The sequence below is a fragment of the Lonchura striata genome, chromosome 23 (assembly GCF_050655825.1).
Source record: "Lonchura striata isolate lonStrDom1 chromosome 23, ASM5065582v1, whole genome shotgun sequence".
In the NCBI taxonomy this organism is placed as follows: Eukaryota; Metazoa; Chordata; class Aves; order Passeriformes; family Estrildidae; genus Lonchura; species Lonchura striata.
In genome coordinates, this window is record NC_140725.1 from 2,183,408 (window position 1) to 2,207,902 (window position 24,495).

The 24,495-nt window shown below is 52.2% G+C and overlaps 3 protein-coding genes and 1 long non-coding RNA gene across 9 annotated transcripts; 2 read left to right on the forward strand and 2 right to left on the reverse strand.

The window, feature by feature from the left end:
• Positions 1-105: 105 nt before the first annotated feature.
• TMEM234 (transmembrane protein 234) lies at positions 106-5,184 on the reverse strand. 4 transcript variants are annotated; one of them, XM_085559748.1, is made up of 6 exons: positions 4,832-4,937; positions 3,447-3,586; positions 1,742-1,808; positions 1,559-1,651; positions 802-900; positions 106-766 (listed from the first exon to the last, which is right to left on the reverse strand). In XM_085559748.1, the coding sequence occupies exons 1-6, from the start codon at positions 4,842-4,844 to the stop codon at positions 744-746; spliced, it is 435 nt and encodes a 144-aa protein (XP_085415874.1). In that variant the 5' UTR covers positions 4,845-4,937; the 3' UTR covers positions 106-743. The 4 variants fall into 4 exon arrangements, with proteins under 4 accessions (XP_085415874.1, XP_085415873.1, XP_085415876.1 ...); XM_085559747.1 differs by lacking the exons at positions 3,447-3,586; positions 4,832-4,937 and adding an exon at positions 2,950-3,118 and having other exon boundaries at positions 1,742-2,147; XM_085559750.1 differs by lacking the exons at positions 106-766; positions 802-900; positions 1,559-1,651; positions 1,742-1,808 and adding exons at positions 2,019-2,147; positions 2,950-3,170 and having other exon boundaries at positions 4,832-5,184.
• Positions 638-1,394, forward strand: LOC146765550 (uncharacterized). The gene is made up of 2 exons (XR_014949911.1): positions 638-766; positions 802-1,394. It is a non-coding gene; the product is annotated as an uncharacterized LOC146765550 (long non-coding RNA).
• On the forward strand, positions 4,921-11,664 carry EIF3I (eukaryotic translation initiation factor 3 subunit I). Its single transcript, XM_021539384.3, has 11 exons — positions 4,921-4,958; positions 5,179-5,271; positions 5,356-5,443; positions 6,290-6,355; positions 7,483-7,632; positions 8,521-8,648; positions 9,772-9,882; positions 10,168-10,257; positions 10,675-10,748; positions 10,927-11,019; positions 11,297-11,664. Exons 1-11 carry the CDS (start codon positions 4,956-4,958, stop codon positions 11,376-11,378), a joined length of 978 nt encoding a protein of 325 aa, XP_021395059.3. The 5' UTR covers positions 4,921-4,955; the 3' UTR covers positions 11,379-11,664.
• Positions 11,665-11,981: 317 nt separating this feature from the next.
• LOC110475361 (myotubularin-related protein 9-like) lies at positions 11,982-24,457 on the reverse strand. Of its 3 annotated transcripts, XM_085559741.1 has the most exons (12): positions 24,018-24,457; positions 23,426-23,613; positions 23,186-23,245; positions 22,941-23,049; positions 22,005-22,130; positions 21,249-21,422; positions 19,481-19,698; positions 18,173-18,334; positions 17,401-17,542; positions 17,099-17,319; positions 15,813-15,964; positions 11,982-14,395 (listed from the first exon to the last, which is right to left on the reverse strand). In XM_085559741.1, exons 2-12 carry the CDS (start codon positions 23,605-23,607, stop codon positions 14,199-14,201), a joined length of 1,743 nt encoding a protein of 580 aa, XP_085415867.1. In that variant the 5' UTR covers positions 23,608-23,613; positions 24,018-24,457; the 3' UTR covers positions 11,982-14,198. The 3 variants fall into 3 exon arrangements, with proteins under 3 accessions (XP_085415867.1, XP_021395129.4, XP_085415868.1); XM_021539454.4 differs by lacking the exon at positions 23,186-23,245 and having other exon boundaries at positions 23,426-24,457; XM_085559742.1 differs by lacking the exons at positions 11,982-14,395; positions 23,186-23,245 and having other exon boundaries at positions 15,596-15,964.
• Between the last annotated feature and the right edge of the window lie 38 nt (positions 24,458-24,495).

Below are 24,495 nucleotides of genomic sequence, written 5' to 3' on the forward strand. Positions count from 1 at the left end.
GCCCAGGAGGGTTTGGGGTGGCTGGAAGCGTTTGGGCTCAGTGAGGGGCTGGTTGAAGGCTCTTGGGGTGGTCAGAAGGGTTTGGGTTAATCCAAAATCCATCAGTGCCAGGAGGTGACACAGGATAATTTATTAACCATTTCTTACCCGTGCTGAAGAAAACAGTTGAATCCCTGTGGTCTTCAAAGAGCCCCCCAGAAAAACCCTTAAGGCACAAAATTGGCTGTTCCTGCAGCGGGGCACTCAGGGGGTGCAATCCCAAAAAGGTTTGGCCATGCCAAAACTCCTTCCTGAGTGAGGCTGAGCCAGGAGCCCTGGAGCAGCTCCTGGTGCCCTGGAGCATCTCCTGGAGCATCTCCTGGATCAGCTCCGGGTGCCCTGGATCAGCTCTGGGTGCCCTGGAGCAGATCCTGGACCAGCTTCTGCTGCTCTGGATCAGCTCCTGGACCAGCTCCTGGTGCCCTGGATCAGCTCCTGGACCAGCTCCTGGTGCCTTGGAGCAGCTCCTGGACCAGCTACTGGTGCCTTGGAGCAGCTCCTGGACCAGCTCCTGGTGCCCTGGATCAGCTCCTGGACCAGCTACTGGTGCCTTGGAGCAGCTCCTGGACCAGCTACTGGTGCCTTGGAGCAGCTCCTGGACCAGCTACTGGTGCCCTGGATCAGCTCTGGGTGCCCTGGATCAGCTCCTGGATCATCTCCTGGTGCCCTGGATCAGCTCCTGGTGCCCTGGATCATCTCCTGGATCAGCTCTGGATCAGCTCCTGGTGTCCTGGATCAGCTCCTGGATCAGCTCTGGATCAGCTCCTGGATCAGCTCCTGGACCAGCCCCTGCTGCTCCCTCAGCCCCAGCCAGGCACAGGGACACTCCCAGCACGGTGAGCAGCATTCCTGCCACAGCTCCTGTGGGGGAGAAGAAACAAATCCGTGACAAATAAATGGGAATAAACTGGGAATCTGCCTCCAGCAACAACCTCCAGCTGGGGCCCCAGCTCCTGGAGTTGGAAATGTCACGTTTTCCTGCTTTTTCCTCACCACCTGAGCAGGGCTGGTTGATTTTTGGGGGATTTTGGGCCACTCTTTATCCATGGTGGGCATTTTGTTCATGGTTAAACATCTCCTGAGGGAAAAATTCAAGCCTATAAATCATTTCAGCTTAAAACAGCCAGTTCTGGCTTTAAATTCACCAGCCCTGCCCAAAAATCTGTTTTAATTCCCTTTTAGGTCCTGCAGCCAAAGCTGCTGTGATCCACTTCAAGCCTTGTGTGGTGTTCATTGTCTTTAAAGCAGATTGTAAATTAAACTAGACATTATAAATTACAACAAAGTATACATTGTAAATTCATTATAATAAAGGTATAATAGATTATAAATTAAAGTATACATTCTAAAATAAATTATAAATGTAATTATAATTATTATTTACGTTATAAATAAAATTCTACGTTATAAATCAAATTATACATTATAAATCAAATTCTACATTATAAATCAAATCCCCCACGTTAAAAATCAAACCATGTCAATCCAAGAAAAGCAGATTTTTTGGAGTGGGACTCACGTTTGCCACCAATGTCCTCTCCCAGGATTTTCCCCGTCACCAGGGTCACAATCAAAGCCAGGGAGTTGCAGAGTGGCACTGCCAGGGTCAGGTCTGAAACGTGAATTCCGAATGGAGAAATTCAGTTTAATTCAGATTATCCCAAGGGAAGCACAAAACCCCCAAAGAAGCAGAGGAGCTGACCTGTGGAGGCCAAGGTGAGGTAGAAGAGGAGGGATCCGGCCTGGTTGAGGAGGAAGGGCAGCAGGCACTGCAGGACACGGAGGGGCACGGTCCCACCCTGGCACCCCGGGGGCGCGGGGGTGGCACTGCCGGGTCTGGCACGGGCCTGGCACGGGCCTGGCACGGGCCTGGAACGGGTCTGGCACGGGCCTGGCACGGGCCTGGCACGGGCCTGGCACGGGCCTGGAACGGGTCTGGCACGGGCCTGGCACGGGTCTGGCATGGGTCTGGCACGGGCCTGGCACGGGCCTGGAACGGGTCTGGCATGGGTCTGGCACGGGTCTGGCACGGGTCTGGCACGGGCCTGGCACGGGCCTGGGGTCCCGGGCACGAGGGGAACCCGCGGGGAGGGAAGGGAGAGGCCAGACTGCAGGAGCCTGAATGAGTTCTTTAGCTTAGTACATATAATTGTTATATTAATTATATAATATTTATTATATTTATTAAATTATATTTATGCTATTCTATTCTATTCTATTCTATTTATTATATAATATTATATATATTAATTCTATTATATTAGTTATATTAATTATATTTGTTATATATATTAATTCTATTATATTATAAATACATGAAAATATAATATTATTTCTATTACATTATATATATAAATATATATGAGAAAATGAAATTATATATAATAACTGTATATAATATATAATATTATTGTTTATATGATATTATACTATATATAATATATAAATATATAAAATTATATATAATAACAATATATATTATATTATATTATATTATATTATATTATATTATATTATATTATATTATATTATATTATATTATATTATATTGTATATTATATTATATTAGTATATATTATATTAGTATATTATATATAGTAATTGTATATAATATATAAGATTGTTTTTATATTATGTTATACTATATATAATATATAAACAAATATATATAATTATGTATAATAATATATTATGTTATATATAATATTATTATATGTTATAGTATAGTATATTCTAGTATATTATATTATATATATAATATAAAAATTTATATGAAATATGTAATTATATTCTATATAATAACTATAGGTACTATTACATACTATACTATTATATCTAATAACTATATTATAACTTTATTATGATACATTAATATACTATTTAAAGGAGATTTTAAAACTACAAACCTACTTTTTCTAGCTCCCACATCTAACTCCCAACTCGTGCCCCTCTCTGGAGTTCGAACACAGCTGGGTGGGCTTGGCCACCGGGCTCGAAGCATCCTCCCCAAAATCCACCCAAAGAATTCTCCAGGCGCGTTCCAGGTGGGAACGGCGAGGAGCAGAACCGGGAATTGATCCCTGTGCTCCTCCATGGAAACCCTGGGAGAAAGAACCGGCCTGGCACAGCGCCTGGCATGGGGGGGATTGAGCCCGAGGAGGAGGAGGGTGTGAGGAGGAGGAGGGTGTGGGGATGAGGAGGAGGAGGGTGTGGGGCCAGGGAAGGGAAGGGAAGGGAAGGGAAGGGAAGGGAAGGGAAGGGAAGGGAAGGGAAGGGAAGGGAAGGGAAGGGAAGGGAAGGGAAGGGAAGGGAAGGGAAGGGAAGGGAAGGGAAGGGAAGGGAAGGGAAGGGAAGGGAAGGGAAGGGAAGGGAAGGGAAGGGAAGGGAAGGGAAGGAGTGGCTCTCACCCCGCGGCTCCGGCCGAGCAGCCGCAGCTCCTCCAGCAGCCCCCGCGGGCTCCGCTCCCGCCGCTCCTGCGCCCCCGCCCGCAGCCACGGGCCCGAGGTGCCCCAGAGCGCGGCCACCAGCGCCAGGGACACAGCCTGCCCTGGGGACAGTGGGGACAGGGTCAGGGACAGGGACAGGGACTGGCCTGGGGACAGTGGGGACAGGGTCAGGGACAGGGACAGGGACTGGCCTGGGGGACAATGGGGACAGGGTCAGGGACAGGGACAGGGACTGGTCTGGGGACAGTGGGGACAGGGTCAGGGACAGGGTCAGGGACTGGCCTGGGGGACAATGGGAACAGAGCCTGGCCTGGGGGACAGGGACAGGGTCAGGGACTGGCCTGGGGGGACAATGGGGACAGAGTTAGAGCCTGGCCTGGGGAACAGGGACAGGGTCAGGGACTGGCCTGGGGGACAGGGACAGGGACAGAGACTGGCCTGGGGGACAGGGACAGGGACAGGGTCAGGGACTGGCCTGGGGACAATGGGGACAGGGTCAGAGCCTGGCCTGGGGGACAATGGGGACAGGGACAGAGACTGGCCTGGGGGACAATGGGGACAGGGACAGGGTCAGGGACTGGCCTGGGGGACAATGGGGACAGGGACAGGGACAGGGACAGGGACAGAGACTAGCCTGGGGGACAGGGACAGGGTCAGGGACTGGCCTGAGGACAATGGGGACAGGGACAGGGTCCGAGCCTGGCCTGGGGGGACAGTAGGAGCTGGAATTGGGCAATTATCCCCAATATTTAAATGGACCAAACTCCTAAAAATGTGAAAACTTGTGATGCACTGTCCATCTTGGGTCTAGCCAAGGCCAGGCTCTCATGCTGCCCAAGCTGTATCCTGCCAAGGCTTTGAATAAATCCCTGCTTTCCTCTTAGGGTTAGAAGGAAAATTAAGCTTTGTAGGCCCTGGGAAAATACCCTGGGAAAGTGTAGGCCTTGTGCTTGCTAGAACTGCATCTAGCTAGTACATGATAAATGATATGATTGTTAGATGTGATGATTGTTAAGTGATTAAATATAATTACTGTTTAATCGTAAGAATAATCATGATAAACTGCGGTCAGGGCCTTGAGAAAGACCACGAGAAACTCATGCTTGAATAAAGCCAATGTATACAATACAACGATATAAACTGAATAATGAATATACAAGTTATATAACGACAGAATATAAAACACGCTCAGATTTGGGTCTGCACCCCTGATTCCCAGAGATCTCCGATAAAAACACCTGTAGAGAAGCACATCCCGTGATTACGTGCGCTCCTGAACAGCTCACACAGCCACCTTTCCCCCCTTCCCCAAACAAACCCTCCCCGCCGCCATCGCCGCCACTCACCCACGGTTGCCATGGCAACGCCGCGGCACTTCCGGCTTCCTCCCGGAAGTCGCTCCGTTGCCGTGACGTATTTCCGCCATCTCCCCGGAAGTGCCGCTCCCCCTCACGCCTCAGCGCGGCAGCCATGGTAAGACCGGGATGGCGGCGGGCTCGTTGCTCGCGATTTTTAGTCGCCACCGCTGATTTAACAACTCCCAGCCCCCGGTCCGCGGCTCCTGGGCGTGGGGGGGCGGCAAAGCCGCCCCCCCGCGTCCCAGGAGCCGCGGACCGGGGGCCGCGCTCGCCCCTTTCCTCCTCACCCCCATTTCCCTCGCGCCGCTCATTGATTATTCCATCATTAATTACAGAAACCCATCCTGCTGCAAGGCCATGAGCGCTCCATCACTCAGATCAAATACAACCGCGAGGGAGACCTGCTGTTCACCGTGGCCAAGGATCCCGTGAGTGCTCGGCGCCCCCGGTAATTATCGTTAATTTTAATAATTGATTTATTAATTTTTTTTTTTTTTGCCGTCTCCTCGCAGATCGTCAATGTCTGGTATTCGGTGAATGGAGAGAGGTTGGGGACTTACAACGGGCACACGGGAGCTGTGTGGTGTGTGGATGCCGATTGTATCCTTTGATCCTCCCAAAAAAACCGGTTTAATTCCATATTTTAGTGGCTGAATCATTCCCGGCGATTCCTCCTCATTTTCCTCTCAAAGAGGAGCAGCTCACTCTTCTTCTGCCTCTTCTTTTCCCATCCTTTGGGTGTTTTTCCATTGGGAATAAATCAGAGATTTGGAATAAATCATAGATTCCCATACGGAATAAATAATATGTTTCCATATGGAATAAAAAATAGGTTTCCATTTGGAAATAAATAATAGATTTCCATTGGGAATAAATGATAGATTTCCATTTGGAATAGATAATAGATTTCTATATGGAATAAGTAATAGGTTCCATTGGGAATAAAAAATAGATTTCAATTGGGAATAAAAAATGAATTTCCATATGGAATAAATTATATGTTTCCATATGGAATAAGTAATAGATTTCCATTTGGAATAAATAATAGATTTCCATTTGGAATAAATAATAGATTTCCTTTGGGAATAAAAAATAGATTTCCATTTGGAATAGATAATAGATTTCCATATGGAATAAATAATAAACATCCCAATGGATATTTGGATTTATTGTACCTTTTGCTGCTTCCCTGGATATTTGGGGAGATTTTCCCACGGGCAGCAGAGATAAAAGTGTGGGAAAATGTAAGAAACTGATCCTTTTCTTTTCAATTCATGGGAAAACCATGGGATTTTGCAGTGGGGACACTTGGGCTCCGTGCTGCCTTTCCTGGACTAGGTTTTCCCAAAAAAAACCCCCAAAAAAATCCAATTTTTGGGTGCAGAAACATCCAGCGAGTGGCCGGGCAGTGGAATTTGGGGTGATTTTCCCTCAGCGGTGGCCCAGGGGACACCAGGCACGTCCTGACGGGCTCTGCAGACAACAGCTGCCGCCTCTGGGACTGTGAGACAGGTGAGGCCACCCCAAAATCCCCCTGGGGACACCCCTGGGGGGCAGGACACGGGAATGGATCCCCTGGAGCTGGGGAGATGTTGGAAGGAATTCTTCCCTCTCAGGGAATTCCCTGGGTTTGGCCTCAGCCCTGGAAGTGTCCCAGGCCACCTGGAGCCACCTGGGGTGGGTGGGAGGAGGCCCTGCCCAGGGCTGGGGGGGATTTTGGTGAATTCCAACCCAAAGCATTCCATGGGGAGCTGGGAATGGCTCCCTGAGGGATCTGCAGCTCCTGCTGTCCCTGAGCTCTGCTGGGGCTGGGGTTGGCACAGCACGGGGATGTGGAGCTGAATCCATGCCTGAATTCCCACCCACAGCATCCCAGGGTCCTGTTCCATGTTGTTTTTAGTGAGGCAATCACTTCCCAGCTCCCTGAAAATTCCTCTTCCCTGTTAAAATGCGAGGCTGGAAGTGGCACAGAGCAGGGACGTGGAACTGAATCCATTCCTAAATTGCCTTCCCACCTAAAGCACTCCAGGATTCTATTCCATGATATTCCATGGTGTTTTTAATGAGGGAATAATTTCCCATCTCCTTGAAAATTCCTCTTCCTTTTCCCTTTTAAAATCTGAGCCTCCCCTGAGCAAGGCTGGGATTGACACAGCACAGAGATGTGGAACTGAATCCATCCCTAAATTCACTTCCAGAGCATTCCAGGATTCTATTCCAGGATCTCCCAGGATGTTTTGAATGAGGGAATAATTTCCAAGCTCTCTGAAAATTCCTCTTCCCCTCCTCTGTTAAAATCTAAGTCTCCCATGAGCGAGGCTGGGATTGACACAGCACAGAGATGTGCAACTGAATCCATCCCTAAATTCCCTTCCAAAGCCATCCATGATTTCATTCCATGTTCTCCCAAGGTGTTTTTAATGAGGGAATCACTTCCCATCTCCTTGAAAATTCCTCTTCCCTGTTAAAATCTGAGTTTCCCATGAGCAAGGCTGGAAGTGACACAGAGATGTGGACCTGAATCCATCCCTGAACTCCCACCCAGAGCATTCCAGGTCCCACTCCCTGCCCTCCCAGCTGGTTTGGAACGAGGGAATGAGTTCCCAAATCCTCCCTCCCATTCCCTTGTGCTCCCCCAGGGAAGCAGCTGGCCCTGGTGAAGACCAGCTCGGCCGTCAGGACGTGCGGCTTCGACTTTGGGGGGAACATCATCATGTTCTCCACGGACAAGCAGATGGGCTACCAGTGCTTCGTCAGCTTCTTCGACCTCCGGGACCCCAGCCAGATCGGTGAGGGGCCAGTGATCCCTCAGTGATCCCACTCTGCTTTTTGGGGTTCAATCCCACCCCCTTCCCATGGGCAGGGGTTCCTTCCCCTGTCCCAAATTGCTCCAGCGCTTCCAGGGATGGAGCAGAGGAGATGGTTCACTAGAAAAATTCTCTTTGCTGCATGGCTGGGAGTGGTTTGGGGGTGATCACGTCAGCAAAGGACACAATTCCTTCCCTATTTCCCTGTGGGATTCCTTTGGGAACAGCAGAATGCTGCCCCTGAGCTCCACAAATTAAAAACACCAAGGAATCCAGCCTTGGAATGCTGGAAAAGCCCGAATCACCAAAAATCCCCCCCTTGAAATGCTGGAAAGGCACAAATCACCAAAGAATCCCTCCTTGAAATGCTGGAAAAGCCCAAATCCCCAAGGAATCCCCCCTTGAAATGCTGGAAAAGCCCAAATCACCCAAGGAATCCATTCTTGAAATGCTGGAAAAGCCCAAATCCCCAAAAATCCCCCCTTGAAATGCTGGAAAGGCACAAATCACCAAAGAATCCCTCCTTGAAATGCTGGAAAAGGCCAAATCACCAAAGAATCCATGCTTAAAATGCTGGAAAAGCCCAAATCCCCAAGGAATCCCCCCCTTGAAATGCTGGAAAGGCACAAATCCCCGAAGAATCCATGCTTAAAATGCTGGAAAGGCACAAATCCCCAAGGAATCCCCCCTTGAAATGCTGGAAAAGCCCAAATAACCAAGGAATCCCCCCCTTGAAATGCTGGAAAAGCCCAAATCCCCAAAAATCCCCCCTTAAAATGCTGGAAAAGCCCAAATCCGAGCCGAGCAGGGGACCTAAGGGGACAAAGGGTGGGCGCAGCCCCTGAGGGTGGCTGTGGCTCCTCCCCACAGAGAACAACGAGCCCTACATGAAGATTCCCTGCAGCGACTCCAAAATCACCAGCGCCGTGTGGGGCCCGCTCGGGGAGTTCATCATTGCTGGCCACGAGAACGGGGAGCTCAACCAGTTCAGTGCCAAGGTCAGGGCCTGGGGCAGCATTCCTGGGGGGATCAGGCCTGGAATTGTGGGATCTGGGGCTCCAAACAGCAGCTCCTGCAAGGGGCAGTAAAATATGGGGCTCCCCTGAGCCAGGCTGGGGTTGGCACAGCACTGGGATGTGGGACTGAATCCATCCCTAAATCCTCTTCCCACCCAGAGCGTTCCAGGATTCTGTTCCGTGTTGTTTTTAGGGAAGGAATCTCTTCCCAGCTCCCTGAAAATTCCTGTTCCCTGTCCCTGTTAAAATCTGAGGTTCCCTGAGTGAGACTGCAAGGGACATGGAACTGAATCCATCCCTAAATTCCCTTCCAGAGCATTCCAGGGTTCTGTTCCATGTTACTTTTAATGAGGGAATAATTTCCAAGCTCCCTGAAAATTCCTCTTCCCCCTCCCCTGTTAAAATCTGAGGTTCCCCCGAGCAAGGCTGGAAGTGACACCTCAGTGCAGGGGTGTGGGACTGAATCCATCCCTAAATTCACTTCCAGAGCCTTCCAGGATCCCATTCCATGATTTCTCAAGATGTTTTTAATGAGGGAATTACTTCCCATCTCCTTGAAAATTCCTCTTCCCCATCCCTTTTAAAATCTGAGTCTTCCCTGAATGAGGCTGGAATTGGCACAGCACAGAGATGTGGAACTGAATCCACCTGTAAATTCCCACCCAGAGCATTCCAGGGTTCCATTCCAGGATCTCTCAAGGTGTTTTTAATGAGGGAATAATTTCCTATATCCTTGAAAATTTCTTTTCCCCTTCCTTTTGAAAATCTGAGTTTTCCCTGAGCGAGGCTGGAAATGACACAGCACAGGGACATGGAACTGAATCCACCCCTAAATTCCCACCCAGAGCATTCCAGGGTTTCATTCCATGATCTCCCAAGGTGTTTTTAATGAGGGAATCACTTCCCACCTCCTTGAAATTTCCTCTTCCTTTTCCCTTTCAAAATCTGAGTCTCCCCTGAGTGAGGCTGGGATTGACATAGAGCAGGGACATGGAACTGAATCCACCCCTAAATTCCCACCCAGAGCATTCCAGGATTCCATTCCATGTTGTTTTTGGTGAGGGAATCCCTTCCCAGCTCCCTGAAAATTCCTCTTCCCCTGCAGTCAGGGGAGCTGCTGTCGAATATCAAGGAGCACACCAAGCAAATCAACGACATCCAGACTTCCCGGGACATGACCATGTTCATCACTGCCTCCAAGGATAACACAGCCAAGGTGAGCTTCTCCTGCAGATTTCCTGCCAGGATCTCTGCCCAGGGGGAGTTTTGCTCCTTGGGAATGTTCAGGGAGGAAGAGGAGGTGCTGAATGAACAGCCAAGCATTGAGAAAGAAATCTTTGGGTATTTCCATGGAACGTTTGCAGTTTGTCACCTCTGGAAGGGGGGAGATTTCCCTTTCTGGGGCAATATTTTTGGGATTGGAGCTTGCAGAGGGAACATCCATGCAAGTGAGGCTCCTGATCTGGAGCTAATCCATGAATTTATCCTTTTTCCCTTGTAGCTCTTTGACTGCACATCCCTGAAGCACCTGAAGACGTTCCGGACGGAGCGGCCGGTGAATTCTGCTGCCCTGTCCCCCATTTTTGACCATGTAAGGATGAGCTCCCTCAGGGTCTCACTGATCCTGTGGTTCCTGCACTCCCCCTCCAGCCTAAAACCAGGATTCTGGAATGAGCCTGGGGAATTTTGCTGGGTCAGGCACTGGGAAGAAAGCTCTGTGTCCTCTGCTCAGTTGTGTAAGAGAGGTGGGAATTAATTCCTGAGGGGGTTGGAGGACTGCTGATGGATTTCTGGGATTAATGGGAAGTGCTGGAGGCAGTCACCACCCCTGGAGGTGTCCAGGGAACCTCTGGTCCTGGCATTCACTGCTCTAAACTGCTTTCAAGGTGGGGATCCATGCTGGCCTAGATCTTGGAGGTCTCCCCCAACCTCGGTGAGCCCAGGATTCCCTAAATCCCAGAGGGAAGCACTGAAGGGCTGTGGTTTCTCTGGCTTCTCTGCCCTGCAGGTGGTGCTGGGTGGAGGGCAGGAGGCCATGGATGTGACCACAACCTCCACCAGGATTGGCAAATTCGAGGCCAGGTTGGTGCTTTTCCCTCTGGCAGGGCCGAATCCTCACCCAGAGCATTCCTGACATCCCAAGGATTGCTCTTCCCTTGCTTTTGGGAAGTTGGCAGTGCTGGAGAAACCCTTGAGCTCTTTTTTTCTTTGGGTTTTTTCCCTCCTGGGCTCGTGACAATTTCAATTTTCCTCCCCCCAGGTTCTTCCACTTGGCTTTTGAGGAGGAGTTTGGCAGAGTCAAGGGGCACTTCGGGCCCATCAACAGCGTGGCCTTCCACCCTGATGGGAAGAGGTGAGAGCCTCCCTGGGGACCTTGCAGTGTCCCCAGTCCCACTTTTTAACTGGGATATGACCAGCCTCAGGGGATTTCTGTGGTGGGAATGGAACCAGCACCCGAATTCTGAGCCAGCCCGGGGGTTCCTCACACCCTGCCCCACACTTGGGCCACGTCACTGATCTTTTGTCCCTCTTTGTGATCCCTGTATCAGTTTCAGGAGGGGGTGGTGAGGCTGGATTTCCCAATTCTTGGCTTCCAGCAGCATTCCTGACTTTTCCCTTTCCTCCTGCAGCTACAGCAGCGGGGGTGAGGACGGCTATGTCCGCATCCACTACTTCGATCCCCAGTACTTCGAGTTCGAGTTTGAAGCCTGAAGGAGAATTTTCCTCTCCTCTCCTCTCCTCTTCTTTTCCCTTCTCCAACCCCTTCCTCCAGCACAGGACTGTTGGAAAGGCCTGGAGACGTTCTTGGCAGAGATTTGGGGGCTGTGGGAAGTTGGGGAAGTGGGAATTCCAGCAGCTCCAAAGGGCGGGGATGGCTTTTACTGGAAGAAGAGCGAAGGGAACTGGCTTGGCTGCCTGCCTGATAGGCATATTTATAAATCAGGGGAAGGGAAAAAATGAGGAAATAAATAGAAATCTTTTGTAAACACAAGGAAAAGCACCTCTGTGGGTTTTTTTTAGGTTGGTTTTCCCCATCTGGACCAAAATTAACCCAAGGACTTTTTCCCAGCTCTGTTGCCAGTGCTTTGTTCCACACCCATGGAGCAGCACTGCTCCTCCTGGGACCTCTGCCCACCCATGCACTCCTTCCCAGGGAGGCTGCACAGCCTCAGGCCCTGCCCTGAAGTGTGAAAAAGCTGCAAGGGCAGCAGGCAGGAATTGTTTTCTGTCAGAACCCCGGCCTGGTTCAGGGGTTCTGTGTGGTGGAAAAGTCTCTCCTCCCACCCTAGCTTCCAAAGAAAACTCAGCAGTCTCTTGTTTGGTCTCAAGGCAGTTTATTGCAAATTATCTAAAAGATTTTCTCCTTGAGCTGCTGTGGTTTGCTCAGAGCTCAGGCAGAGGCACACACACACCCTGACATCCTCTCTGACTCCCGACTGCTTCTCCCCACCCCTGGGCTACTCTTATCTTTTATATGGTGCATTACATGATAAATGTTCACAATTTTTCCCCAATGCCCATTACCTATATTAAATGGTGCTTTTCTATCTTTTATATGGTACATTACATGTTACATGTTCACAATTTTTCCCCAATGCCTATTACCTATATTAAATGGTGCTTTTCTACTCTAAACCAACCTGTGAGTGCCAACATCACCAAGAACATGGAGGTGAGGAAGAAGAAAGAGGGAGGACAGGGCAGGCCCAAATCCCAAATCCATCTTAAACCCTCTGACCCCCATGTACAAAACCAAAACCCCCCTGTACAGCACTCAAAAATTCTTCCCTCTAATTTGTGACTACTTCTACTCCAATATCTAAACTTTGTGACTTTTTATTCTCCCTTCAAGGTTGGTAAATCATTCCATGGCTCAAACCCAAAATCAGAGCTGTTTCCAGCTGTGCCAGGGTCTCAAATGCTTCTGACCTGGGCCCGGAACATCCAAAAATGCCTGAGGGACATTTTGGGGGGACATTTGGAGTTCCAGGAGTTCCCGCGCCCGGCGCCGCCGCTCTGTTTGTGTGCTGGGTGACCCCGAGCCAGCTTCCCTCACGGAACAGGGATTTCCTGCACATCCTCGCCCTCCTGCCTCTCCACAGGAGTGGTTTTTCTATTATTTTTTCCTCTTTCCTTCCTCAAAACTGGGCCCAAGGGCAGAATTCCCAGGCTGGCTCCTGGCTCGGAGCTGCTGGCACCACACCGAGGCTGCGGCCTTGGTGATTTTGGGGGAGGTGTTGGGTTTTTGGGACAAAATGCCTTTTTGCTGGGGGTTTTTGGTGTGATCTTCTGCGGGTTTTTTTGGTGTGATGTGGGTTGTTTATTTTTTTGTGATCTGAGGGTTTTTGGTGTGATCTGCTGAAGGTTTTTTTACGGAATCTGAGGGTTTTTTTCTGGGATCTGCTGGGGCTTTTTTATGTGATCTGTTGTGTGTTTTTTGGTGTGCTCTGCTGGGGTTTTTTTGGTGTAATCTGAGGGTTTTTTTGGTGTGATCTGCTGGGGGTTTTGGTGGGATCTGCTGGGTTTCTGTGTGATTCTGCTGAGGGTTTTTGGTGTGACCTGAGGGTTTTTTTCTGGAATCTGCTGGGGGTTTTGGTGTGACCTGCTGAGGGTTTTTGGTATCTGCTGAGGGGGTTTTTGGTGGGATCTGCTGGGGTTTTTGGTGTGATCTGCTGAGGGTTTTTTTGTGTGATCTGAGGGTTTGGTGGGATCTGCTGGGGTTTTTGGTGGGATCTGAGGGTTTTTTCTGTGATTCTGCTGGGGTTTTTGGTGTGATCTGAGGTTTTTGGTGTGATCTGAGGTTTTTGGTGTGATCTGAGGTTTTTGGTGGGATCTGAGGGTTTTTGGTGGGATCTGAGGGTTTTTTGTGTGATCTGAGGTTTTTGGTGTGATCTGAGATTTTGGTGGGATCTGAGGGTTTTTTGTGTGATTCTGCTGGAGTTTTTGGTGTGACCTGCTGGGGTTTTTGGTGGGATCTGAGGTTTTTGGTGGGATCTGAGGGTTTTTGGTGTGACCTGCTGGGGTTTTTGGTGGGATCTGAGGTTTTTGGTGGGATCTGAGGTTTTTGGTGTGATCTGAGGTTTTTGGTGTGATCTGAGGTTTTTGGTGGGATCTGAGGGTTTTTGGTGGGATCTGAGGGTTTTTTGTGTGATCTGAGGTTTTTGGTGGGATCTGAGGTTTTTGGTGTGATCTGAGATTTTGGTGGGATCTGAGGGTTTTTTGTGTGATTCTGCTGGGGTTTTTGGTGTGACCTGCTGGAGTTTTTGGTGTGACCTGCTGGGGTTTTTGGTGGGATCTGAGGTTTTTGGTGGGATCTGAGGGTTTTTGGTGTGACCTGCTGGGGTTTTTGGTGGGATCTGAGGTTTTTGGTGGGATCTGAGGGTTTTTGGTGTGACCTGCTGGGGTTTTTGGTGGGATCTGAGGGTTTTTGGTGGGACCTGCTGGAGTTTTTGGTGTGACCTGCTGGGGTTTTTGGTGTGACCTGAGGGTTTTGGTGGGATCTGAGGTTTTTTTGGTGGGACCTGCTGCCCTTCAGCCCAGCCCCACGCCCGGGCCCTGCCCCGTCCCGGTTTCAGCGTGGGTCCCGTGTCCCAGCCGGGGGCTCGGGCCGGCTCTGCCTTTTCCCTCTCCCTCCTCCAGGCTGGAATTGTCTCCCTGCACCAACCTCTGCATCTCCTCCCAGGCCTCATCCAGGTGCCGGCAAGGACGGATCCAGCGGAGGAAAAACCCTGCGAGGGAAGGAGCTGGCCTTAGCTGCGCCCTGCGCTCAGGGACTGGGATTGCTGTGAAACCCGAGGGCTTTGGGCACACAAAATGCAGGTTTTAGGGACGGCACGATGGCGATGAGGGCTAAGCAGGAGCTCTGAGATTTGTCAGCACAAAAGTTGTACAGGAAGTAGAGAAAAAAGTCAAATAAAACAAGAGTGTATTAGTGGTTAGGTGAAATAGCTCTCTGAGTTATAGAAAAGTGTATTTGGTGAGAGATTAGGAAGTTCTAAGCTTAATGATAGAGTTCCGTGCATTGTATCTTAAAGTTTATAAGCAAATATTGTATTTAAAATAAGAGAGTATTGTTTTAATGCGAGGTGTTGATATATATTTATATTTATACTTATATGTATGTTTATATTTATAGTTATAGTTGTAGTTATATTTGTATTTACATTTGTACTTATATTTGTATTTATATTTTATAGTTATATTTTATACTTCTATTTATTGTTGTATTATATTTATATTTATTTATAATTATGGTTATGGTTATAATTATAGTTATAGTTATATTTTATAGTTATATTTATTTATATTTATATGTCTAATTTATATTTTATATTTATATTTTCTATTTATAATTATATTTGTATTTTATATTTATAATTATATTTGTGTTTGCATTTATACTTATAGTTATGGTTATATTTACAAATATTTATAAATATTTATAATTTTATACATATTTATATATTAATATAAATATTAATATATAATATATAAACATAAATATATTAATAATATTTAGATATTAATATAGATTATAAATATTTATATATTAGTAGATTATAACTATTTCGATATTAATATAGATTATAAATATTTCTATTTTAATATATTATAAATATTTCTATATTAATATATTATGAATATTTCTGTATTGATATATTATAAGTATTTCTATATTGATATTATAAATATTTATTTTTATTTTTATTTTTATATTTATTTTTATATATATTTATATTTATATTTATATTTATATTTATATTTATATTTATATTTATATTTATATTTTTATTATATTTATATTATATTTATATTTATATTTATATTTATATTTATATTTATATTTATATTTATATTTATATTTATTATATTTATATTTATATTTATATTTATATTTATATTTATATTATATTTATATTTTATATTTATATTTATATTTATATTTACATTTACATTTATATTTACATTTACATTTACATTTAATTCATATGCGTATTTACACTGATTAGCTAGAACTACTGTCACTATATTTTTTCCCCTGTGCGTGACTAGCCAAGAAGCTTTTCCATTCTTTAAACCCATTCACTCCTTGTGCTGCTCAGGCTGGGAGCTGCTGCCGCGGCGCTTCGGGAGGAGGCCGCTCACCGTGCCACAGCTGGATGCCCTGGGGCTGCCCGCAGGGCCACAGGGGCAGCGGGTTGTGTGAGTAGAGGGGGTTCAGGTACTTGTGCTTCTCCTCGGGCTGCTCCAGCCGGGCCCACAGCGAGGGCGTGCGCTCCTTCAGCCTGCACAGCCTCCTGCGGGACACGAGGGACACGCCGCTGCTTCCGTGGCACCTGGCGGTGACACGCAGGGGCCTGGCCCCACTCCTGTCGGAATCCGTGCTATTGATGATCCTGAGGTTCTAAAAATTCTGTCTTTCTGCCCCGCTGCCAAAGCAGAAGTCATTATTTGTGCGGGCTTCAAGGTTGTTTATTCTGTTGATCTCTCACGTGTTCTGCTGCCCTGCCCAGCTCTGTCCTGCAGGGCAGCGTGTGGGGCTCTGCCCTCAGTGGGATGTGACAAACATTAAATACCAGAAACTCCCTGGGCTGCATTTACAAGAACATCTATCATCTATATTGAACAATGTGTCCCCAACCTAAACCCAGTCTCCAGTTTATGGTATATAATGTTCCAAACATTATATCTGGTACATAATGTTACAAACATTTTACACCAGAAACTATGTGTGCTATATTTACAGTAACATGCCAATATAACATCCCTCAGTGGGATGTTACAAACATTATATATTAAAAATTACTGTGTGCTGTATTTACAATAATGTGTCAATGTAACATCCCTCAGTAGGATGTTACACATTAAATACCAGAAACTAACTGTGCTATATTTGCAATAATGTGCCAATATCTATCATCTATATTGAACAATGTTTCCCCAGCCTAAACCCAGTCCCAGTTTATGGTATATAATGTTACAAACATTATATCTGGTACGTAATGTTACAAACATTATACACCAGAAACTCCCTGGGCTGCATTTACAATAACGTGCCAATATCTGTCACCTCCGTTGGACAGTGTGTCCCCAGCCTGAACCAACAGGAAAATGCCAACACCACAGTGAGACATGGAGGGCATGAAGAAGGAGAAAAAGGACAAGGCACACCCAATTTCCTCCAGCTTGTCCCCTTTGGACCCCTCGTCTAGAATCCAAAAATTTTACTTTTGCACCCGTGCCACACTTAATTATTACTGATATCAAACACTCAAAGATGGTAATTCATCCTGTGAGATTGAAAACTCTTTTGCATGGACAGAGATCACAGCCAGTGTCTCTGGGGGCTCTGGACAGAGACACTGTCTGTGATCTCTGCCCATGGTCCCAGGGCAGCCAGAGGGAAGCTCTGGATTCCATCACACACCCACCTCTCCTTCTCGCTGTTGCACAGGAAGGTGCCGTAGGCCGAGGCGTAGGCGTTGTCGAAGAGGGTGAGGAGCAGCTGCTCCCCAAATTCCAGGGAGAAGGGGAACTGCCGGCTCAGCTGCCACACGCAGTCGAGGAAGAGGAGGAAAACCGGCGCCTCCCGCTTCCCTCGCGCCGGCGAGGCGGCCGAGCGGGCGCAGCGCAGCTGGAAGGGATGCCCGGCCTGCCCGCGGGGAGGTTGGGTGAGGGCACCCAGGTGAGCTGGCACCCTCACCCTCCTCCGCATCACAAAAACAACTCTCACCTGGATCCACTCCCGCTCCAGCAGCGCCTGGAACCCCTCCAGGGTGCGGCAGGCCGGCTGCAGGATGAGCTGGGCCAGCGCCGTCACCAGCAGCGTGGTGTCCGTGCCCTCGGCGCCGTGCACCAGCACGCTGCAGCCCTCCCTGTTGGGAAGGATGGATAAATAGAATTATTCATAAATACAGCCAGGATGAAAACAATCCTCCCACTGGTTGGACAATGCCCTTACCTATGGGTGCGTCCAAAAGTCAAATGGACTGTTCAATCTCACCCCAATGTACGGTTCACCCTGCACCTGTAACCCTCCCCTGAAGCATCAGGTGTCTGTGACCCCATTGGGCCAAGTCTTGTTCCAGCCCACCTTGAAGCCCCCTGATAAGGGGTCTCTGAGGGGCTGGACGCTCTCTTGGAACTTCCATTCTCTTGGAACTTCCCCTCCTCTTGGAATTTCCCCTCTTCTTGGACCTTCCCCTCTCTTGGATCTCCCCCCTCATAGGATCTCCACCCTCTCCTGGAGCATCCTCTTGTCTCTCCCCTCCCCATCCCCTCAAGCCTGGCCCCGTGCTGTGTCTGGCAGCTCGAGGCAGGACCTTTCTCCACCCCTGATAAACCTGACACCCCAAGAGCCGCCTGCAGAGCTCTCTCATCTCCATTCACCCAAACCATCCTGGAGCCCAGCGCTCCCTACACCTCCCTGTGGGCATCCCGGTGTCCTCGGGCACGGGGGGCTTGGCACCGGGGGGGGAAAGGCGGGCGAGGCTCGGCCCCCTTACCTGTCCAGGCACTGGGCAGCCAGGCAGGCCGTGCTCAGGGCGGCCTTGACGTGGCCGAGCCAGCGGCTGCTGTCCAGCCGGCCCAGCCAGCGCTCCACGCTGGGCGCGGGCTCCCCGCACGCTTCCACCAGCCTGGCGAAGCTCTCCTGCAGCGGGCGGCCCCTGCACGGGGACAGAGGCGTCGTGGCATTGTCCCCATGTCACGGGGGGGACAGAGGTGTCCCCGTGTCACGGGGGGACAGAGCTGTCCCCATGTCACGGGGGGACAGAGGTGTCCCCATGTCACGGGGGGAGACAGAGGTGTCGTGGCACCGTCACAGAGGGGGACAGAGGTGTCGTGGTGCTGTCCCGTGTCACAATAGGGGACAGAGGTGTCATGGCATTGTCCCCGTGTCTCAGGAGGGGACAGAGGTGTCGTGGCCCTGTCCCCGTGTCACGGGGGGGACAGAGGTGTCCCCATGTCATGGGGGTACAGAGGTGTTGTGGTGCTGTCACAAAGGGAGACAGAGGTGTCGTGGCGCTGTCCCCATGTCACAGGGGGGGACAGAGGCATTGTGGCGCTGTCCCCGTGTCACAATAGGGGACAGAGGTGTTGTGGCCCTGTCCCCGTGTCACGGTGGGGGGACAGAGGTGTCGTGGTGCCATCCTCGTGTCACAGCAGGGGACAGAGGTGTCATGGCCCTGTCCCCGTGCCACAGAAGGGGACAGAGGTGTCGTGGCGCTGTCCCCATGTCACAGCAGGGGACAGAGATGTCATGGCGCTGTCGCTGTGTCACAGAAGGGGACAGAGGTGTCCCCATGTCACAGAGGGGACAGAGATGTCGTGGCACTGTCCCTGTGTCACAGAAGGGGACAGAGGTGTCGTGGCCTTGTCCCCATGTCTCAGGAGGGGACAGAGGTGTCATGGCCCTGTCCCCGTGTCTCAGGAGGGGACAGAGGTGTTGTGGCCCTGTCCCCGTGTCACAGGGTGGGACAGAGGTGTCATGGCCCTGTCCCCATGTTTCAGCAGTGGACAGAGGTGTCATGGCCCTGTCCCTGTGTCACAGAAGGGGACAGAGGTGTCGTGGCCCTGTCCCCATGTTTCAGCAGGGGACAGAGGTGTCATGGCCCTGTCCCCATGTTTCAGCAGGGGACAGAGGTGTCATGGCCCTGTCCCCGTGTCACAGGGTGGGACAGAGGTGTCATGGCCCTGTCCCCATGTCACAGAGGGGACAGAGCTGTCATGGCCCTGTCCCCGTGTCACAGAAGGGGACAGAGGTGTCATGGCCCTGTCCCCGTGTCCCAGCAGGGACGGCAGCCGGTCCTCACCTCTCCAGGGCGCGGTGCAGCCGCTGCCACCGCGGGTAGCAGGAGCGGGGCTCGGTGCCGCCGCCGCTGACGCGGGCCTGCTTGGCCGCCTGCGCCGAGCGCGTGTCGACGATGACGCCTCGCTCGCCCTCGGCCACGACCGTCCCCAGGAGCTGCTCGTCCTCCAGGCAGCGCCGGCGCTTGGGCCCGGGCAGGGGCTGGCTGCTGCGGAGCAGGGCCTGGGGAAACGCGGCACGGCCGGGTGGGACTCGGGTAAAGAGAGAAACGAGAGTTTCCAGCCAGGCAGAGGCCTGGGAAAGAGCTGGAGAAAATGTCAATAATTCTTTGTCTCTCTTGTTCACATTGTTTATAGTTAAGTTCTATCACTGTGTGTCAAGCACTGTACAGCAATGCAATGTATTGTTTTCACTTCAGGACCAATGGAGTTGGTCCTCACAGAGCTCTGTATAAAAGAGCGGGGTATTTTAAATAAACCAGAGTTTTACTCTCAGGTTTTTTTTCCATTGGTCCAATGGAATTGTTCCTCATGGAGCTCTGTATAAAAGAGCAGTGTATTTTGAATAAACCAGAGTTTTACTCTCAGGTTTTATTCCATTGGTCCAATGGAATTGTTCCTCACAAAGCTCTGTATAAAAGAGCGGGGTATTTTGCATAAACGGAGTTTTACTCTCACAGCCTCCTGATCAGTCTCCTCATTCCCATCCTGCTCCACAGTGACATCTGGGCATGTCCAGCCTGGAGGAGAGAAGGCTCCAGGGTGGCCATAAAGAGCCTAAAGGGGCTCCAGGAGAGCTGGAGAGGGATTTGGGACAAAGAATGCAGGGACAGGACACAGAGAATGGCTTCAAACTGGCAGAGGACAGGGATGGGAGGTTGGGAATTGGGAATTGTTCCACGGGAGTGTCTGAAGAGGCTGGAATGGAATTCCCAGAGCAGCTGGGGCTGCCTCTGGATCCCTGGCAGTGCCCAAGGTCAGGCTGGACAGGGCACGGAACAAGCTGGGACAGTGGGAGGTGTCCCTGCCATGGCAGGGGTGGCACTGGGTGGGATTTAAGATCTTTTCCAACCCAACTCTGGAATCCTGTGAAGGGGGAATTCCCCATTTCTGAGGGGCCCGGGGGCAGGGGGGCTGGCAGAGGGGCAGAGGGAGATAACAGAGGGATATGGGGGTGGCAGAGGGGCAAAGGGGATGGCAGAGGGGCAGGGGGGTTGGCAGGGGGGCAGAGGGGGTGGCAGGGGGACATGGGGGGTTGGCAGGGGGGCAGAGGGGGTGGCAGAGGGGCAGAGGGGATGGCAGAGGGACATGGGGGGATGGCAGAGGGACATGGGGGGATGGCAGAGGGACAGAGTTGCTGGCAGAGGGACAGAAGGGGATGGCAGAGGGACATGGGGGGATGGCAGAGGGACATGGGGGGATGGCAGAGGGACAGGGGGGTAGCAGAGGGACATGGGGGGATGGCAGAGGGACAGAGTTGCTGGCAGAGGGACAGAAGGGGATGGCAGAGGGACATGGGGGGATGGCAGAGGGACATGGGGGGATGGCAGAGGGACAGGGGGGTAGCAGAGGGACATGGGGGGATGGCAGAGGGACATGGGGGGATGGCAGAGGGACAGGGGGGGATGGCAGAGGGACAGGGGGGTAGCAGAGGGACATGGGGGGATGGCAGAGGGACATGGGGGGATGGCAGAGGGACAGGGGGGGATGGCAGAGGGACGGGGGGGCTGGCAGAGGGACAGAGTTGCTGGCAGAGGGGCGGCACGGACTCACGGTGCCGTTTTTGGCGTGGAAGTAGCTGAGGACCGGGAAGCGCCCGCCCTGGCGGAACCGCGCCGCCTTCGCCACGGTGTCATCGGCCACGGCCGCGGGCACGATCACGGCGGGCGGGTACGAGGGGCAGGCGCTGAAGTCGCGGTTCACGGCGCTCAGCCGCCACCGGCTCGTCTGCGGGAGAGACGACATCAGCGGCGGGGCCGGCGGGGCGAGGGGAAGGCACCGCGTCCCTCCCGGGCGGGCTCACCTGTCGGGAAGGATGGATAAATAGAATTATTTATCAATAATACAGCCGGGATGAGAACAATCCTCCCTGCTAGCCGCACAACGCCCCTGCCTATGGATGGGTCCAGGGGCCGAGTGGACTGCTCCATCTCACCCCCCAAAATGTGCGGTTCACCCCGCAGCTGTAACCCTCCCCTAAAACATCAGGAGTCTGTGGCCCCATTGGCCCGAGCCTTGTTCCAGCCCACCTTGAAGCCCCCTGATGAGGGGTCTGCGAGGGGCTGGACGCTCTCTTGGAACTTCCATTCTCTTGGATCTCCCCCCTCATAGGATCTCCACCCTCTCCTGGAGCATCCTCTTGTCTCTCCCCTCCCCATCCCCTCAAGCCTGGCCCCGTGCTGCGTCTGGCAGCTCGAGGCAGGACCTTTCTCCACCCCTGATAAACCTGACACGCCAAGAGCCGCCTGCAGAGCTCTCTCATCTCCATTCACCCAAACCATCCTGGAGCCCCGCGCTCCCTACACTCACCTGCGCGGCGAGCTGCTGGAAGAGGCGCTCGGGGGCACACGGGTGCCAGCCCTGCCGCAGCCGCAGGCTCGGGGGGCGGTGGAAGAACGGGTACAGCATCATCACCGAGTCCACCGAGGAGAGCGCCTGCGGCGGGGCACGGCGGCTGTCACAGCGAGCGAGCTCTGTGCCCCTTCCCCGGGAGCCCGGGACTCTGATCTGATACCCCTGGACCCTCCTTCCTGCCCCGACCCTGCCCAAAGTCCATACAGACCCCTGACATTTCCTGGTCACTCTCCTTTGCCCCTTGGACACCACAGAATAAAGAGAGCTGAACCAACGTATCTGGGGTAAGAGCCTCTTTTGGGAATCCTTACATCTCCTGATATTCCTCCCCTCACAGCCTCGGATCTCTGGGCCAGCTGATATTCAGGGGCTGTGTGAGGTGGGCAATGTCAGAAGAGGACACTCAGGTGAGACATTCTCACTCTGCAATTGCCTGAAAGAAGCTTGTGGCCAGCTGGGGATTGGCCTCGTGTCACAGTGAGCTCCTGGCACGCTGTGTCCCTTCCCCGGGACTCTGATCTGATACCCCTGGACCCTCCTTCCTGCCCCGACCCTGCCCAAAGTCCATACAGACCCCTGACATTTCCTGTTCTGCTCTTTTGCCCCTTGGACACCACAGAATAACGAGAGCTGAACCAATGTATCTGGGGTAAGAGCCTCTTTTGGGAATCTTTGCATCTCCTGATATTCTTCCCTCACAGCCTCACATCTCTGGGCCAGCTGATATTTAGGGCTGTGTGAGGGGTGGAACGCCAGCCGGGCTGCTCAGCTGGCACGGCCGCCGTGTGCCAGCGCTGCCGGAGCCGCGTGTTTGCCCGGTTGATGCCAGAGCCAACGCGGCAGCAGCGCTTTGCCCCCGGCCGAGCCACCCTTTGCTGCCCTCGGGCTCACCTCGATGGAGCTGGCGACGTTCAGACACTCCTCCGTGCCCGGGATCTCCAGCTGCAGCACCTTCAGGTCCTTGCAGCGCAGAGTGATGCTGCCGGAGGAGCCGCACACCCTGCGGGACGGGGACGGGGGGTCGGGGATCAATTGGGGGACACGCGGGGACAGCCCCGAGCTGCTCTGTCCCCCCACGGGGGCTGTGCCGGACTTGAGGCTCTCCTGTGGGTGGCAGAGAGCCGAAAAAACCAAACCTGGTGTCCCGCAGGGAGCCGCCGGTGCGGGGGGGGTGGTACCAGCCTAAATTCTGCACTCTGGGAACGAGAGGAGTCAATGCCCGCCCTGCCCCGCGTGGGAGGAGGAGGAAGAGGAAGAAGAAGAGGAAGAGAAAGGCCACGGCAGCGCGGTGCCCGTGGGGTGGGAGATGTTGGGGGGACATCCTCCAGCTCAGGCAGGGGTGCCAGCGACAGGGACAAGGCTGGGGACAAATTCACCTTTTCTCCACGGCGTCCACGTTGCGGATGAGCAGCCAGAGCTCCAGGTCGCCGCGGGGCCGGGAGGAGAGCAGCAGGTGGTGGCTGGTGATGCACAGGGTGCCCCGCACGTCGGGCAGCCCCTGTCGCGACAGCAGCACGTCCTCCACTGTCGCCGTCTTGATCAGCTCCGAGAACTCCATGGGCGCCTCCTCGGCCCGGCCCGGGGGGAAGGAAAAAAGGAGAAAAAAGGGGAAATCCTGCGGCTCCCGGCCCTGCCCTGCGCGTCACGCGGCGCCCTGCGGGCTGTCCCCGCTCCGTGGTGGCGTTGTCACCTCCCAGGCAGCGGGGAAACTGAGGCACGGGGCGCTGGGCTGGCTGGGTCTCCCCAGGAGCAGATTTTTGGGGGGAGAACGGGGATCGCAGGGAGCAGCTCCCGGTGCTTCCTCGCCGCGTTGGGCTGCACCCCCCCGGTACCGGCCCCGACACGAAGCTGGCAGCGTCCCCACGGGCTCTGCTGTCCCCAGAGCCACCCCCGGGGCTGGGGAGGAGGACGAGGAGGAGGAAGATGAGGAGGGTGGCGGTGCTCCTGCCCGGCCACCCCTCTGCTCACCTGCTCGGGCTGGGCGGCCGGCGGGGAGCTCAGGGCGCCGGCAGGGAAGCGCCGGCCATGAGGAGAGGAGATTTTTTTTGGGAGTTGCAAGAGGGAATTTTGGGCGCAAGCAGAGGACCTGGGGGCACAAGGAAGAGCGCCGGGCTGCGAGGAGGGGATCTGGGGTGCGAGGAGGGGATTTGGGGGTGCAGGACGGGGAGTTGGGCACCCCGGGGTGGAAGTGGCGGTGGTGGCGGCGATGTCCCCGCACGGCCCGGCCCGGCCCGGCCCGGCTGGCGGATGTCGGGTTTAAGGTGGCCCGGCCCGGGGGGACGCGGCGATGCCGCCGGGGCTGGGGGTTTTGGGGGGTCCCTGCGTGCGGAGGGGACACGGGGGGGCCGTGGGAAGGGACACGCGAGGGGACAGCGGGACTCGAGAGCAGCGCCGGGGGAGCACGGGGGGTTTGGGGGCTATTTTGGGGGGGACGGGGGTGGGCACG